The sequence below is a fragment of the Emydura macquarii genome, unplaced genomic scaffold, assembly GCF_026122565.2.
Source record: "Emydura macquarii macquarii isolate MOO-44397 ecotype Brisbane River unplaced genomic scaffold, CSIRO-AGI_Emac_v2 contig_968, whole genome shotgun sequence".
In the NCBI taxonomy this organism is placed as follows: Eukaryota; Metazoa; Chordata; order Testudines; family Chelidae; genus Emydura; species Emydura macquarii.
The window spans coordinates 18,005,148-18,022,570 of NW_027131105.1; the positions used below are offsets into that span (position 1 = coordinate 18,005,148).

At 44.5% G+C, this 17,423-nt stretch overlaps 1 protein-coding gene across 3 annotated transcripts in view; it reads left to right on the forward strand.

Moving 5' to 3' along the window:
* SRGAP3 (SLIT-ROBO Rho GTPase activating protein 3) overlaps positions 1–17,423 on the forward strand; it is a 211,502-nt gene that overhangs the window by 146,503 nt on the left and 47,576 nt on the right. For all 3 annotated transcript variants that reach the window (XM_067544371.1, XM_067544372.1, XM_067544373.1), the window contains exons 5-6: positions 5,841–6,026; positions 7,669–7,797. In XM_067544371.1, the coding sequence (XP_067400472.1) occupies positions 5,841–6,026; positions 7,669–7,797 (315 nt within the window). The remainder of the gene's footprint in view (positions 1–5,840; positions 6,027–7,668; positions 7,798–17,423) is intronic.

Sequence of the window (17,423 nt, forward strand, 5' to 3'; positions counted from 1 at the left end):
AACTATATTTGTTTTTAATTGAGTCAGTAGGATCTGATTGCCTGCAGGTATTGATTATTACTTATCTCTTGTTCAGACAAAAATCTGTGTCTCTTCCCCCCCCCCCCCCCCAGATATTGTTCTTTCTGCCCATGCAAAAGATTGTTATCCTTTCCCCCTGACATTATAGAATTTGTATTGCAAAGAGTTGGTGTTACCTTTGAGGGGGATTATAAAAGAGGCTCTGGTTTGGAGAAAAGGCTCATTTAAAGAGGCATCTTTAGCTACTATGGAGAATAGTGAGAGCATGAAAACAGATTTTTAATTTTTTTTTAAATAATTACAATGTCCAAATTGCCATTTACATGGTTTATTACTTTATATGAGCAAGAAGAATCTGAGAGCATGGACTCGTGGAGCCTGATTATTCTGTCTGGCAGGGCTGGAATGAGAGGGTCAGGCTATAAGTTATGCCTTTGTACTACCTCCTGGCTTGCCTCCACTGATTCCCATGGTATTGGCAAGTGTTGTTGCCCCCAAGTTCCCGTTGGTGGGGCTGGGCTGTTCCATGCTGCTGTGGGAGATCCAGTGTAAGGTAAGAGGCCATCACTCGTTTGCTGTAAGGATCCTCACAGGGTTCTTGTGGGACAGAGTGGGAGGGAGACAATGGCATGGAGTAATTGTCAGCCCTCCTCCCCCACACCTCCAAAGCCCAAGCCTCCTGAAGCCCCCTAGAGGACTTCGGCAATTTTGTATGGGAAGGAAGGACCATTCTTTGGCGCTCCACCTGCCCTGATCTAAGCCTCCATTTAGTTACTAGCGTGCTATGGAGCAGTAAAATATGCCCTGTTATGGCTTTGTGCTGTTTGGAAGCTAGAACAATACAATGGCAATGAAAAGCAAATGCCGTGTTTACTCTGCAGTTGCACAGAAGTGTGCTGGTAGGGAGCATCAAAAGCAAAGCCCAAAGCCATGGTGGATCTCAGAGGCTGGAAAGATCAAAACCAGCACATGTCCCTTCGGATTCTGTTTGGATTCCAGCAGCCAGCTGAAGAGCCAGTTATGTAACAAGGTGTGCTTTAGGGCAAAGCTGTTCCTCCACTCCATTTTTAGCCAGGGATACAGGGTTATTGCTCTCTGGAAAATCAATGGCTCAGAAAGTAAGGCCTTGTAAATTTATTTTCTTTAACGTTGCCTAAAGGGTGAAGGGGGGAGTGGGGAATAAACTGTCTGTTCTAATCTGTGGGAATATCAGCCTGTAGTTCAGTATTCCCCAACGATTTCTCTTTCCATCCCCATCCCCGAGTCAGACAATTATACAGGGCTTTCTAATCACAGACAAGGGCTGGCGAGTTATATTCAGTCCTCTTCTCCCTCCTAGTTCTTCCCTTTCACTCTCCTCCCTTATTCAAAGGGTGTTAAAAAAATACTTAGCAGAGAAAATTTAGTAGCTCAACTTGAGCACTAAGTCGGCACAGCTCTGTTGATTTCAGTGGTGCTGCATTAATTTACAGCAGCTGAGGATCTGGCCCTGTGTTTGCTTGGGCTGATTAAAGGCACGGAGAGCTAAAGTGCTGCTCAGCCTGACAAAGAACCTGAGAGAAATGCTGGGATAAATGCCCAGAAACGGAGACACCATCAAAAAGCAGAAAATAGTGTAGGATCAAAGACCAAGATTTCAAAGTGCCTAGTGATTTTAAATGCACAACTTAAGATGCCTTTAAAGTGACCGGATTTTATGAAAATGAGGCCCTCTGTGTCCAATATCTGCACCCCAAATCACTAGTAAAAATTGTGGCCAATATCTTTGCCAGGAAAAGAATTTCCTCTGAGGTAGATATCCTGGGTGACATCCAGACTTTATTAGAATCCATGGTAGCCTAGCCATTGACTTCGGTGGGGCTAGGATGTCAAACCTTGAGTCCAACTGCTTTATGGAAAGCTTTACGGGGAGAAAGGGAGAGAGTGCAGGGACTGGGTGGGACAGCAGTGAATGTGGCTGTGAAGTGAGGGTCACCCTGATCATGAGGGGATGGATGAGAGGCAGCCAGCTCTGCCAGGTATGTGCTTACAAATTCAGAGAAAAAAGGAGTCGGCCTGCAAAAATGCAACCCTTGTATTCATGTTACTGATTCCCTTGCTGCTTCCTCCCCTTATGGAAAAGGCCTGGAGAATGTAATTGAAAATGAAGTTTCTTTTAACCCGACTGTAGCATTTAACACAGAGTGATCTTCCAGCAGCAGTTTTCCGTTAAACTCTCCACAAACCCATCCCCTTGTTACCTCCACTCCATTCATCCTGACGTGCCCCTCTTGAGTGCACCTGATCCACAAGGGGTCCCCCTTATTTTTAGACTTACATGTGCCGATAGCCCTTGCAGACTGGTGTCCCCTGGAGGTCTCCCAACCACTGGTGTGAAGATGCTGAGTGGTGGGAAAGCTTAATTAAGTGGTTCCCAACCTTTTTGGCTCAAGGGCCACAGATATTTTTACAACCCTGACGTGCCACCAGTCGTCGCCAGCAGGCCCCCACCTCCCTGCAGCCAGACGGAAGGCAGCCTCCTCACTGATCTCCCATCCCCCTGGCTGCAGCAAGGAACCTGCATGGGTCCTGTAGCTCCATGCGCTCCACCTGGGTCCCTAGGCAGTGGCTCTCTTCTGCAACCAGGGGGACAGAAGATCACTGCTCCCTTCCGTCTGGCTCCAGCAGGGACCCCAGCACCTAGAGACCCAAGCAGATCGCTTTGCCATGCTTCCTGCTACAGCCAAGGGGAGGGGAGCGCTGATCTCCCATGCCCTTGGCTGCATCAAGGAGCCAGCACCCGTCTTGTAGCCCTGCAGCAACGAGCTCCGCCTGGGTCCTTAGGCAGCGGCTCCCTTTTGCAGCCAGCAGGAGGGGAGCCACGGGCCACTTTGAAAGCCCTCGCGGGCCACTTTTGGCCCCTGGGCCACAGGTTGGGAACCACTGGCTTTAATTCCTGTTAATGATAGCAGTGTCTCTCCATGTCATCTATGACCCTGCCAGGTGAGCCCCTCAGGATATGTCTGCCCTGCATCTGGGAGCGAGCCAAGGTCCAAAGACTGGCGCTAGCTCACTAAAAATAGTAGCGTTGACATTGTGGTTCAGACTGGAGCTCAGACTCCCAAGTTGGGGCTGGGGGTGAGGCTGGGCTTGAGAGCCCAAGTTGCAACGTCAAAGCAACATCTACATGGCTATTTTGAGTTCACTAGCATGAGCCCCATTAGCACAAGTCTATGGACCCAGGCTAGGAGGGTCCAAGTCCCCACTGAAGCCAATGGGACGTGAGGTTTAGCACCTCCCAGAATTGAGCCCCGGGCATTCCCCGCCATGATGTTTTGGTTACATCCTGTATTTTAATGCCAAGATGATAGTGTAGTGTTGGTGCTTCATAGGCTGACAGCTTTGCTGGCATGTCTTCAGTTTGGGGGGTATAGTGCCGTTGCAGCATTGGGCTTGAGATGCAGAAAGGGAGAGGTGTCAGGATCTTTGCCTCTGCACCCAGGGGGCTGTGGCCTGCTCTCCCTCCCTGTGTTAGGAGGAGCTCAGAGCTCCTTTAAGGCCCATTTTCAAAGCTTACTTCTCAAAGCCATCAGCATGGCAGATTGAGTTTGGTCTTCGTAACTTCTGTCCTGTTGTTAGCAGCTTGCTCACTCTGGTAAATGTCATCATCAGCCCAGGGGTGCCTGAGAGCTCAAATTGGTTCAGAATAAATCCCTTGGAGGAGGACTTCAGAAAAATCCTTACACCTTTTGAAAGTGGCATCAGCGTGGTCTGTTTGTCTGTCCGTCTGTTCTGATATGCTTTCTGCGCTTTGGGGCCAGCCGGGGCTCCTGGCTCCTGTTCCACGTAGGGAGCAGCTCACCCAAAATCAGGTGAGGAGAAAGGAGGCAAGGCCATAGCACTACCCCAGGGGAAGTGACCAGTGTTAGCCTAATGGCAGGTGTAAAGCGCACCCCTGCATGTAAAGGGAGAGGTTGTGCTGGCGTGAGGCATGATCTTCCCCAAAGCTGCTCCTGGGGCAGTGTAGTTGCACATTGCCCCTGACATAGGGCAGCGGCATAAAAGCCAGAATCTGGCCCTCGGTGATTAGCCATATATCACAGCCCCATTGACAGCAGTGTCCAGACTGTTAACATGTAATTCTGCTCTGCAGAGACAAATCGAGCATCTCTGCCCTTGTCAAGGCAATGTGAAATAAACCACCCAAGTCCTGGAGGGAGATGATGAAAGGGAACAATGCACCCGAAGGCATAAAGCTAGAAGAGGAGAGGTGCTTTTCTTGGCAGCGTTATTGTAGCCTTTCTGCCAGTCAAGTCGGCAGCAGTAAGGACCAGGTTCAATATTTAGAGGTTCCTTTTTGACAGTACAACACAAAACCGTCCTGAGCCCCCACCCAGTAATTTGGGAGAATTACACATTACCCCTTGGGCACCTCTAGAGGCAATACTTCCCCTCCTGTAAGCACAGAAACTGAGTATAGAAAAGAAACTTTTAATAAAAGGGGAAAAGTAACCCAGCATTAACTAGGGAAAATGCCACAAGCAGGATTCTTCAAGCACAAAACTATGAGTAAAGCACCCACCCCAGAGTACTTTGGGCAGTTTCCAGTCCAGCAACCAGAAGTTCCTTTAATGTGCCCCTCCTTTCACAGCACCCCACTCACAGTTGTTGTCCTTAGTCATTGCAGACCCAGAGTTCAGAGGTGCAGCTGCAGAGTTCACCTCATACCCTGGGGGGAAAGAAAACCCTTTGATCGCTCCGCTGGTTGGCCGCCCTGCCAGCCGCGCGCCGTGTCCGCTCACCGCCGTGTGTCACCGACGCACACTGTCAGTCACCTTCTGCTACCACTTGCTTCTCTACTGTGACCTCTGTGGGTTGCTCTCTTGACGTTCCACCCAGCTCTCTGATTCTCAGCTCCTAGTGATCGTCAGTGCTGAAGCAGGCCGTCACGCTGTTCCACCGTAGATGATTTCGGCTCTCGCGAGCACTTAACAAAACAAAAGACTCCTCACAGAATCTTAATGAGCTGTATCTCTGAACAGTGGGAGGGGGAGGTTAAACCATTAGGCAGAGTCCATACTTCCAGTCAAGAACACCTGTCCCCGCCCTCATCCGAGCCCCTTGCTTTGCCAGTTCTGTTCAGTTGAGGGTGGTCCTCCACATCAGGACAGGCTAAGCACAGTGCTGCTGTCCTTTGCTCATACAGTAGGGGGAACATTATTTCATTACCCCTGCATTTAACACTAGAGTGATTTGTAACCCACCGCCAGCCAAAGTGACCATGTGGGCAAAGCAGTCCCCTCGTGCCGAGTGCCTAGGCAGGGTGAGGGTGCTCATGTGAGTACAATCTGGACCTGCAGCCTGTTCCCCTCCCCCCAGCCAGCTCGGCAGGGGAGAGCTCATTCAGACCCTACTTACACTATTAAGATGATCACACTGTGCCCTTTGAGCTTTTGTGCTTAAAAATGTGACTGTAGAAGTGAAGCAACTGTAGACGTGTTCCTTGGGATACAGAAACATCTTGTGACTCGAGCTGCTCTTGTTCCTAATGGGCTGGGCGTCCATCTTGTCAAGCGCTCTGACACTGGGGGATGGGGCAGAGATGGTGTAGAGCCCTGATGCCAGCTCTGTCCTGGCTGTGAAGATGTTCTGTGTAAGGATTAGTCTCAGTGGCCCACCTGAACCCCTTTTAAGGACCCTGTGTGCTGCCAGCGTGGCATCAAACAGCCTTAGCGTAACTGAGAATTTGGCCCATGGTCTCTAGGGCTCTCCGGCCTGCACCTTGTACAAGCACTGACCCTTTGTAAGTGAAGGAGACTCACTAGCTTCTGTCTCTTCAGGTGATGAAAACCTACCACATGTACCACGCAGAAAGCATCAGTGCTGAGAGCAAGCTGAAGGAAGCAGAAAAGCAAGAGGAAAAGCAGTTCAACAAGTCTGGGGACATCAGCGTGAACCTACTGCGGCACGAGGACAGGCCTCAGCGCCGGAGCTCTGTCAAGAAGATTGAGAAGATGAAGGAGAAGGTGGGTGGGAGGAATAATGAGCCTCCCGCATGGCTGGCAGCTGGTCTGCTGATGGATACAGTAGTGGAGGCCAGCTACCTGTATTCTGGGCTAGGTGTGCAAAAAGCTCTCTGTGGTGAAGTTTTCAGCTCCGGCATTCACCACTCTCACGCTACCCTTTCTGCAGCCTTTGAATGGATCGGGGAGGAAGTCTCCTGCTAGTTCGATGCTCATATATAGTTCAGCAAAGAGCAGTTGGGGGATGCCATAAAAAATCTTTTCACTGCTTGTTAGCAATGGAGATGTACCAAAGTCAGTAGGTAGCAAGGGTTTGATTCAAAGTCAGACTGCCACCTTTTAGCAGAAAACAGAGCCGGGGGAGCACCATGCAGCACATCCACTGAGGGGATGAAATACATAGTTAGGGAGTGACGTGGCCAACCATTAAATATTCCACTGTGGCTCGGTATGGAGGGAGAGTTGAAAAGGGCAGTTGAAAGGGCCTTCAAAAAGCAATGGCTTCGAAAACAAACACAACAAAAAAGGCTGATGCAGCCAGTACAAACTAGAGCAAATGAAGTGCTTATACAGTAGCTACTCAGACTGTGGCCAGCGGGTCCAACCAATATTTTAATCATGCACCATCTAGGATCAGAGACACTTTGTCGACTGCTGAGGGAGGGAGAATAGCAGTAAATCTAGTCTGCCATCGTAATGCTCAGTCAACTGAACAGAGAGGACACCATGCAGGGGAGGGTTGTGGTCAGCTTGTGGACTGTATTTTACTGCTTTACTTTTCATCGTCCAGATCTATTCTGGTAACAATGAACAGTAGATATCCCGGGATTCATTAGATCAGAGACTTGAAGGAAGAGGGTTGGATATACAGAACTGCAGTGTTTCTACCTCTTTCCACTGGTCTGTGAGCAGATGGGGCTCAAAAGAAAAATGCAGTCCTTATTGCCGGCAAAACCCATTACCTCTTTCTTTCCCAGGCTGCTCAAAAACCTTGTATTCTGCAGATTTACGGGAACGCCAGATATGGTCATTCAGGCACCTTTTTCTGTTTTTTTGTTTTTTTGTTTTTTTTTGTAAGAGAATGAAAAGTAGCCTCCTTGGCCGGGAAACAGTTAGTTAGATATGTGTTTATCTAGCTGTGTATGTTACACTGGAATATTATATAGCAGAAAGCCCCTTGCAAGAGTTAGGCGTTCTTGTTTAATCTCTTGATTAAAGACCATCCTGAACTTGGAGGGGTTTGAATTCTGGATTCCCTTCTGAATTTTGCAGCTTGTGCCTTTGAGCCAGATTCCACTGTCAGATACAACTGTATAAATCTGGAGTAATTCCAGATATAAGTCAGTGTAACTGTGAAATTGGCCCTCTAATCTTGACTGATGCCAAATTTTCCATGAATGTGCAGATAACCCGGGAACAGCTGTGCTCTAGATGTATTATGTACATCCAAATTGAATGCACTTGCTATGCTGTTGAATGTACCAAGTATATTCAAATGGAATCACTTGTTGTACAGCACCCTACCAAAGGGGTGTTAATACGTGATACCAGCACTGCCATGCGCTGTGGAAGACCTGCAGCAAGAGGAAATGTGAACCTTTTGGATAACTTATTTGTGCTTTTACTTTTTATTCTGCTTTTTCAGAGGCAAGCCAAATATTCTGAAAACAAGCTGAAGTGCACTAAAGCCAGGAACGATTATCTGCTGAACCTGGCAGCCACAAATGCAGCCGTCAGTAAATACTACATCCACGACGTCTCCGACCTCATTGATGTAAGTGATCCTTCTCTCCAAATGCATCCACCCCTCTTCCTGTTGGCATGTAAGCAGCTGAATACTAAACACTGTTTGATCCTGTTGCTCATCCTGGTGTGATAAAGGGGAGTTGGTTGGCATTTTGAACTCTGGCTAACCTGTGGGTCTTTTGCAAATATTACAATTTTTTGGTGTTTTTTCTGCCCCTCCTGCCCCCCCATAGATATTATACAAGCATAGTGACAGAAGCCCAGTAGTCATTAAATGGGAGTTGGCTTTTATTACGTTTCATGGAGGCCACATGAAAGCAAAGTAATTGATTCACTTTTATTCAATATTTAGACCTCCGTCCTCAACAGCTGACAAAATACAGATTTGGCGGTTTTGTAACTATCCATACATATAAACTAGAGCAGGGCATGAGTCAGTCCTTCAAGATGCAAACACCCCAAGTGTAGAAGTTGGGATTTGGATCCAGGTCTGAACTCAGCAGTTCAGGCCTATCTTTAAGATAAAACTACAAAGTACATATTATTTTAACACTTGCTGCATCTTTTATTTCATTCGAGATTTTTGGCTTCAGTGTGCCACGGCTACAGAAGAACTTTCCAGAAAAGTATTTGTGTCTGGATTGTCATCTTCCTACAGCCTGTAGTGATGGATTCATTTGAAGTGGCTAGAATACAGTATCACCCCCTGCACATGGAGGTTTACAAGGGCATTAACGTTTAGAGTGGAATTCACCTCAGTGCAGAGGGCCTGTAAAAGGTACTGTGCATCACGTTAGCTCTTTAACAAGGAGCTTAGGTAGTGGATAGGATCTTATGTGGACCTTTTGAGGTGAGGTGAATTTCACCCCAATGCTGTAATATCGCATGATTGAGCATGTTTTATAATAGTTTTAACATAAAACTGGGCAAACTTTTATTTAAAACAGAAATGAATATCTGGACTGATACTGAGATTGTCTGGTGAATTTCTTCATTCTGTTTTACAGACTATATGATCATAGTGGTCCCATCTGGTCGATCTATGAATCTGTATTTAAAATGGATGAAAGAGAAACCTCTTGAAAATGAGGAATCTCAAATGGTCCCTTATTATGGAAATTAGACATGGAAAAATCTAACTGTTCTCACTAAATACATAGCACAGTTTCCACTGACTTCAGTGAGAGCAGGTTTGGGTCCTGTTCTGCTGCCCTACCACTTCAGGATGGTTTCCCATTATGGGCCTGATCCTGCAAACACCTATGACTGGGCCCGACTCCAATTCAGAAAAGCGCTTGAGTATGTGTTTAAGTCCCATTAACTTCAGTGAGAGCTGAGCACATGCTTAAGTGCTTTTCTGAATATGGTTGCTTTTCTGAATTGAAGTCTTAGTGCTTACTATTGTGAATAGCCCAATTGCAATCAATGACACAAGCCCTGTAGTAACGGCAGGATCAGACCTTATGTATTTTCTTGTGTTTCATTCTGGGTGGTTTTAAGTGATTCAAGAAATGGGGCTTTCATCACTTTCTTTGGGAGGCAATATCATAGCTTCATAGTTCTTACCATAAGGAATTTCTTCCTGCTAATAAATGTTAACTTGCAGCAATGGTCATATAAATAACATCGATCTGCGTGCGCTGAGTTTTTGTCCTGGTTTAAATGTCACATTATTTAAAAAGCCATTGGAGTGCTAATCTCTTTTAATTCATCTACAAATCATATTTATTGGTCTAGTTAGTAATTAAAAGGGAGGTTTGAAGTGTAAGACCCACAGGAATGTCAAGATCCCAGTTTATGATAGACATGTCATTGGGTGCAATTTTTGAGTCTCTTTTTCATCTTGGCTGTTTTTATTCATATTAAAAAACAAAAAACAAAACCCTTGTAAATGGAAACGTACAAACAGGAGGATATGAAGCTGCCTTACTGATTTGCCCTCATTTATTTATTTATTTATTTATTTATTTATTTATTTAATGAGAGTGACTTTTGTTTTCCTGGAGACTTGCTGAATTCCACTTTAGCTCTAGCTGTTTTTATGTTGTTCCTCCCAAGTTTATTTCCTTGCTGACACTTCCGTTGGAGTCAGCAGATGGCTTTTCTTCCTCACTCCAGGAATCCCTTCAGGGGACTTTAACTAAAGCATCTTTGACTCTGTACAGCTATATACTCCTAATTATATATTCTGATTGCCAAAGAAAACAAAGTATTGTTAAGGATGCATGAGCTGTTCATGGGTGTCCTAATTTCAAATCCCCCAGGAGGAGAGCAGTTTATTTGAGCAGGCTTTTATACAAATCCAGTGTGTTTCACAGGAGCATTGGAGGGGAGATTTCAGTACACTGCAGAATAAAGGGATCCCATTCACTGCACCAGACAATAAGGGCAGTGAAAAGAAAAAGATATATTTTTCATACGTGTCCAGTACTAGCAGCAGCAGAATTTTCAACCCCATGCTTGTAACTGATACAAGAAAAAACTCGGTGCTCTTTGTTTTAGATGTAAATGTTAAAGTTATAGTGTAAATCTTAATGCATACAGTAATATCAGAGCACCTTTCATTCTGAAGAATCCTAAGGCTCTTTGCTAAAGCTAGATCTGTATCATTTGGATTTCTATTGTTATCTCAATCTATAATTCTCACACACACGAATCAGTTCAGCCACCACTTAAATGTGGCCACTTATGGGGTGGAACCCAGCTGCTGTGTAGCACTGCCGCATGCTGTTAAATAACTGCCTTGTATAAGAAAAGTGAAATTCACCCTGTGCAGAGAGCCAGCACAAAGCCTATGCACCCTAATTTGAAGGGCAGACCCAGAGCTTGAGTGCTACATAGCACTTAGGCCTGGCCTCTCTGCAGGGGTGAATTTTGCCTGAAGAGAGGAAGAATACCATGTTCAAGTGAGAGTTAAATTTGAGCAAAGGACCTAAGAGCAGACTGGCGTTCTTGAAAGGGCTTAAGCTGGATGTATTGCAGTTATGATTATGTTTCCAGCTGCTCCACCCAACATCACCAAGAGCGATGATTAATGATGTAAAGGCTTTTCTCACTGGAACATAATAGGGGTTACAGAAGGGCTCCTATAGGCAGTTCATATCCCGCAGAATTGCCATTTGGAGTTTTAGGACTTGTATGTATGTCTGAACCATCAGATCACTGGAGCTGCAATTTAGCAGAATTTAATTAAAAAAAAAAAAAAAAAACAACCCCCAAAAATCTGGATGGGCGAATGTCATATATTAGGCCCAACTTTTATGTTTCTCATGTTATCAGCACCAAAACAGAATTGCAGCTGTAATGTCTGCTAAAGAGTTGTCTCCATTCTGGGGCTTGTCTTCACTTACCGTGGAGATTCGGTGGCAGTCAACCGGAGTTACGCAAGCTACACAAAAAACTTGCGTAACTCCCGTCGACTTCTCTGCTTCTGTTTTGTGCGCCGTCTTCACTGCACTGCGCCGACGGGAACCATGTTCCCGTCAATGCAGCGCTACGCCACTTGAGAAGGTGGTCTTAATATGTCGATTTCTGGATCGACTGAGCGGGTCTTCACTGACTGCTCAGTCGATCCAAAGAAGTCGATCTGATAGCGGCGAATTTGCTGCCATCAGTGAAGACATAGCCCTGGTGAGATACAGGCTCTCACTGCTTCCGGAGAAAATGGAGTTGTTTTGGGGCATTAGATTTTAGTGAGGAAGGTAAAACTTGATCAGAGTAGTCTGGAATTAGCACACACTACTGGCCCTGGTTTTGCATCAAATGAGCTTTGCTCCATCCTTCCTGATGGGCAGGGATTTATAAAGTAGAGAAAGTCACGTTAGACTTGGATTTAAAGAGTATCCTTGTGCAAATTCCTCAAAAGAAGCATGCATGTATTTTAGGACTCCTGGGTTTTTTTTCTTGGGTCTGTTACTGATTCATTGCGTGACCTGGATTAACCTCTGATGGCCATGTCTATAAAATGGGGATAACACTATGCATCTTTCTGGGGTTTGTGTGAAGTATTTGTAAAGCTTTTTAGGTAGTCAGATGAAAGATGTCATAGGACTTAGGCAGTAATATGTGGAAATATGAGTGCATACAGCCTTGCTGAATCTTATCTGCATCCTGCTGAAACTGCATATAGACGCTACAGTGATGGATGTGTTTGCCATATCTAAGACAGACAGCTAGATAGATAGGTAAAGGAGCAGTGTTCTTAACAACCTGCCATTCAGAAAAATGAGTACATTAGAGTGCAACATTAAGTTACCTGGTGACCATACAACTCAGCAATAAAAAAACTTAGCTGATGGCATTGGTGTTTGTCACACAGTCAAATAATGTACAGCCAAGCAGGGAAACAGAGATGCCAGTCAAAGTTATATTGCTGAAAGTCCTGCAGCAAAGTGATTTGTTTCCATCAAAGCAAAACGTTGGGTGTTGCAAATATGTCAAGAGAGCACATGTCTGAAAAAGAAGAAATGAATAAAAGACCCTCTAGCTGGGGCATGTCAACAGGAAAACAGTTTCTTCCCTCTGCTGTGTCAAGAGTTTCAAAGCAGTGTTTGGAAGATGTAGGATGAGGAGCTATTGCTGAGTCATCAGAGAAGTTAAGAGTAGGGGTCTCCATCTTTAAGGAGGGACTAAGGTGTAGTCATTAGTGCAGCAGATGGGTAGTGCTAGAACTCCTGGGTTTTATTCTCAGATTTGTAACTGATTCGTTCTGTGACTTTGAACAGGTCACTCAGAGCTTGATTTTGCAACATTGCCTTTCATTTTGCAGGGCCAAAATATAGCACCCCCAACTCATTGCATGCACCAATGATAGCATAGGCTAACTACCAAATGGTGCCCTGAATCAGGAAGTTACATATGTAGGCCACAAATTTTATAAATTTAGGCGAGCTGCCTAAATCCACATATAGACTCCTAAATAAAAGTGGGCCTGATGTTCAGAGGTGTTGAAGTCGTCGGGAGATACAGATGCTTAATTCCTCTGAAAATCAGCCCATTTTTATTTAGGAGCCCAACTTTAGGCACCCAGAATTAGCAATTTTGGCTGTGAATGCTATAATTTCCATCCCAGTCAGAGGCCAGGGCTCTTTATCTCAGTGGGCTTCATTTTTCCCACATGTATATGGGGGTATTATCTCCTGGATGGCAGATCCTCCGTTGGTTTAATTAGCCTGACTCCATTCATTTTAATAGTCCCGATGTACACAAGCTGAGGGTCCATCAGAGAGAATATTTGTCCCCTACTTCCTCTATTTTTCTGTGGTTGGCATTGTTATTTCCAAATACTATGGCACTCTGCTGTACCTTTGACCACAGTTTCAAGAGATTTTCCTGGCTTTCCCCTCTTCCAAGGAATTTCACAAATAAATTACTGCTCCCAGATTGAGTCATAAACATACAAATGATGGGAAAGTGGAAGAGAGGCAAATCATAGCGGTCCAGCTTCTGACATCGGTTATCTAGAGTATATCAAGAGTTACTCAGATTTACACCAGTGAATCTGAGATCAGAACTGGACTCAGCATGATTTCTCTTTTTTCCTTGAAGGAAGTAACACTTGGCATCACCATTTTATTTCCCTTGTAAAAGGCCCTTCAGCTCCTGTGAGCCCCAGCACCCCACTTAGCTTGCTGGCCTGTGTCTCAGTCACTCTGTCAAGTGTCAGACATCCTGATGGCAGACTGAGAACCAGGCATGCAAAGTGCAGCTTTAACAGAGCTGTCACAAGTAGCGTTTTCTGTAACTCAAAACTAGCCCTCTCTGAGTCACAGGTACCTTCACTTCAGCTTGATATAGTGCATTTATCCAACTAAGAGATCTCATTGCTTCAGGGGGTTTCAAATAAAGTCAACAGCATAGCAATAAAAAGAATAAACAGCGTCTATCACGGGGAATTAGACTCTCTCAAAAGACTCAGTGCAATTCTTGACAGCCTTTACTTCCCAGCCTGCTGTGTCCGTATTATTCAGTTTCCTGCTGAGGAAGCTATTCCGCAGTGCCACTGGCAATCCCAGCACCTGATCCAATCACTTCCTCTGCCACTTGGGGGTGGGGGGAAGGAGAAAAAAATCTTTTCTGTGAAAGAAAAATGAAGACGACTTTGGCAAATGGTACTAGAGAGAAACCTTCCTCTCCACTCCAGTTACTGAATACCAGTTTAGAGCGCTGTGGGTTGAGGAAATAAGTACACTGCAGGGGTGTACAACTATGAATATACATTCAGTATGACAAGAAGTAAAGAGTAAGGCGCATATCTTGCATCATTCCACACATGCAATGAATGGTTGTGAAGGACTAGCTGTGGGGTGTGACAGATGTTCACCAGATTCCCAGCTTGCTTTAAATAATCTTCAAAATGTGACCTGAATGTAACCAAAGTAGCAATGGGTGCCAGAGTTTGCAGAGAGCCAGAAGCAATAGCTTTGAAGTATGAAGTGTCCATTCATTTCAGTGGGCACGAACTCATGCTAATGATGAAACTTTAAATTGTCAACATTGTTAGCTATTTCACTGTAAGAAAGGAGAGGAAGGATCGTATTATGAAGATCTACAGCAATGATTCCCAAGGTGTGGGGTGTGTACAAAGGATTATCCGGGGGGGGGAGGAAGGGGTGCAGAAGATGTATAAATGAATAAGGATAGACCTTTAACAACACATGGCTGAGTTGCAGAGGTGTGTAGTTGGTTTCATTTTCTTGGAAGGGGACTCGTCTTTCCAAAAGTTTTCGGAAACATTGTACTTAAAGTATTTTCCCTGAACCAGTGATAGGTTCATGTGGACATTCCTTCTGTGAAGGTTTAATCAGGTAACATAGAATAGTCTAGCATTTGAATAGGATATAGTGATATGGATGGAGGTGTTTTTACTCTGACATTACATAACATCCCCATGCTACACTATGGATTTATTTAATACAGTGAAGGAGGCAAGTACAGATTTGAATTATTGGCCATAATGGTCAATTAGATAAATTACTAGCTTTATGAATAAGAATCTTTAGCCTTCAGCTGAATTCTGCCCTTAGTTATACTCTTGCAATCTCACTGTACCAAATTCATCCCTGATTTAAGTGCACCACCAGGGTTGAATTTGGCCCCCTGTGTTCTCTGAGGTTGCAGCGGTATTTAGAGGGTGGAATTAGGCCCTTTGACATTTAAATAATTAAACTCAAACATCTGAAACAAATCCTGTATGATAAATAATCCCTAGGGTTATAGGGCTAGATTCTGCCACTTGCACTTATGTTGACTGGTACTTTACTCTGTGAATATCCTCTTGGAATCAGTTCATCTGTGGAGTAAGGTACTACTCAGCTGAGGAAGAGTGGCAGAATTGGATTCATAGTATTAGGGATGGAAAAGATCTGTTGATCCCCTGGACCATTTCTCACCCAATTAATTGTTCTCTACAGAAAATTCTTCAGGGTTTTGACCAATCCAAGTTTCAGTAAATCATTAGGTAAGATCCTCGCCTGTTCCCTTGGAAAACTATACCACTAATAATAATTTCTTATAATTTCTCCTTGTTTTCTTTTCAAGAGAGCAAAGGCATGCTACCTTCATATGACAACACAGTAGTCCTTAGAGGTTTAAAGGTTCAGAACACCAATTACAGGGTCACAATAATCCCTTAGCTGTGTGCACAGCACCTTCCTGTTGTTTAAAATGGAGCCTACTGACCGCTCTGTGCTGAGCACAGAAGCTGACGTTTTATTTGTGGCCATGTGGATTATCCAACCCTTGCTTTGAATTGATAACGCTTTCCATTCTATATCACCATCCATCCAAGGATCTCAAGCAATGTCATATATTTATTGCAGTTGTTTGCAGAGCACCCATCAGGTGCCTATAGGTTACAAAGGGAGGTTGTAGAATCCTTTGGAAGCTTTTAAGAACAGGTTAGACAAAACCATCCTAGGGATGGTCTCTAGGTTTATTTGGTCCTGCCTCAGCGTGAGGGGATGGATTAGATGACCTTTTGAGGTCTCTTTCAGCCCTGCGTTTCTATGATTGTATCATTGTGATAACACAGTGCAAATGTTAACTTTGCGAACATTACAGTTAGCCGTATTACAGCATGTTAGGTATTTTATACCTGTTTTACAGATAGGGAATCTGAGACACAGGTGGTTCAGTGATTTGTCCAAGGTTACACAGTAAGTCACTGACACAGTTGGGAATAGAACCCAGGAATCCTGACTTCCTCCCCAAATGGAAAAATCCCATAAAATTTAATAATGAATACTAATCTTTCCATTGTGTTTTTTTGTCAGAATTTAGGAAAGACTTGCAGTCATCCTATAGAATTCTGTCCCTGCTTCTAAAAGCCTATAGAAGCTCCTTTTTTGTTAAATTCTGTAGGTTTGTAGGATTATTCATGTAGACCCCTATAACATTTCTGTAGAACCCTTTAATTGCTATTGGTATTAAATGCTATGGGGCACTTCCCTGCAGGCCAGTCGACTGCCTTTACTACTAACCTCCACTGCTGAGCTATCGTGAGCAAAAGGTCCAGTTCATTCTGCTGGAAGCAATTTGCTTGATAGGGTGGGTACAGCTATTCTTAATATGTTCAAATACGTGAAGAGAGGAAAATGGAACAACTGAGCTTTGCAGAGGTATCTGTTCCTATCACTGTACCACAGCATGGACTATGGGGCTGTGGATTGCAAAGTGCATCAGAAGACACTGTGTGGATGCTGCTGGTGCTACCTAGTTCATATTACCATAGACTCTTTTTCAAACAGGACTCTGTTAACTAGGTACCTTTTGTTCATGCCAGCAACGTCCACACAGGGCGGCTAGATCACAACCTTTTGGCTGGCTCTGCAGTTCGTGCCCCCATAGTGCTGCAGCGTAATTTAGACAGGTCCTTAAACTCTCTGTGCCTAGTTCCCCTCTGTAAAATGGGAATAGTAGCACCTCTGACCTCACAGGGATGTTGTCAGGATAAGTAAAGTAATGATTCTGGGGTGCTTAACTACTATGGTAATTGCAGCCATAGATAGATAGAAGTGGGAGCTGAGCTCTTTTCAAACATTGGCTGGCCCCAGTCACATGAGCAGAACACTTGAAAATCTGCCCCTGAGCTCTTCTGAAAACCTGGATGTATTGTATAGCGTTTTGAAGTAACACAAGAGCCTGAGAGTTCATCACAGAATCATGGGAATTAGAGATGGGAAGAGTTGTTAGATCACCCTACCCATCTCGCAGCCAAATGCAAGATTGTCCTCTCCAGTATAGCAGTGGGACAACTCTTGGTTAATTTTAGTATCTGTGCAGATTTAATTATAGGGAAGGGGTTGTGGTTGGGGGGGCTGGGAATTGGGACTTCATAGCTCTGTTCCCACCTCTTTCATGGTGATTTAGTCTTCTGCTCTGACCAAGTCACGTAACTTCCCATGCCTCAGTTTACCTCTGGTTAAAAAAAGCTAAATGTTTCCCTACCTCACAAGGGTGTTATGAAGCCTAATTTAATATATTAAGACTTTGAGTTCCTCGGATGAAAGGCACTATAGAAATGCTAAGGATTATTATTCATATTTGTGGTTCTGATTTGTTTTCTGTCAAAGAGAAGAGTGGAGTTAGAAAATGCCATTTGTTCTGAATCTGAGAGAAGGACTCTGAAGTCTTTTTTTCTCTTTGTGTGTCTCT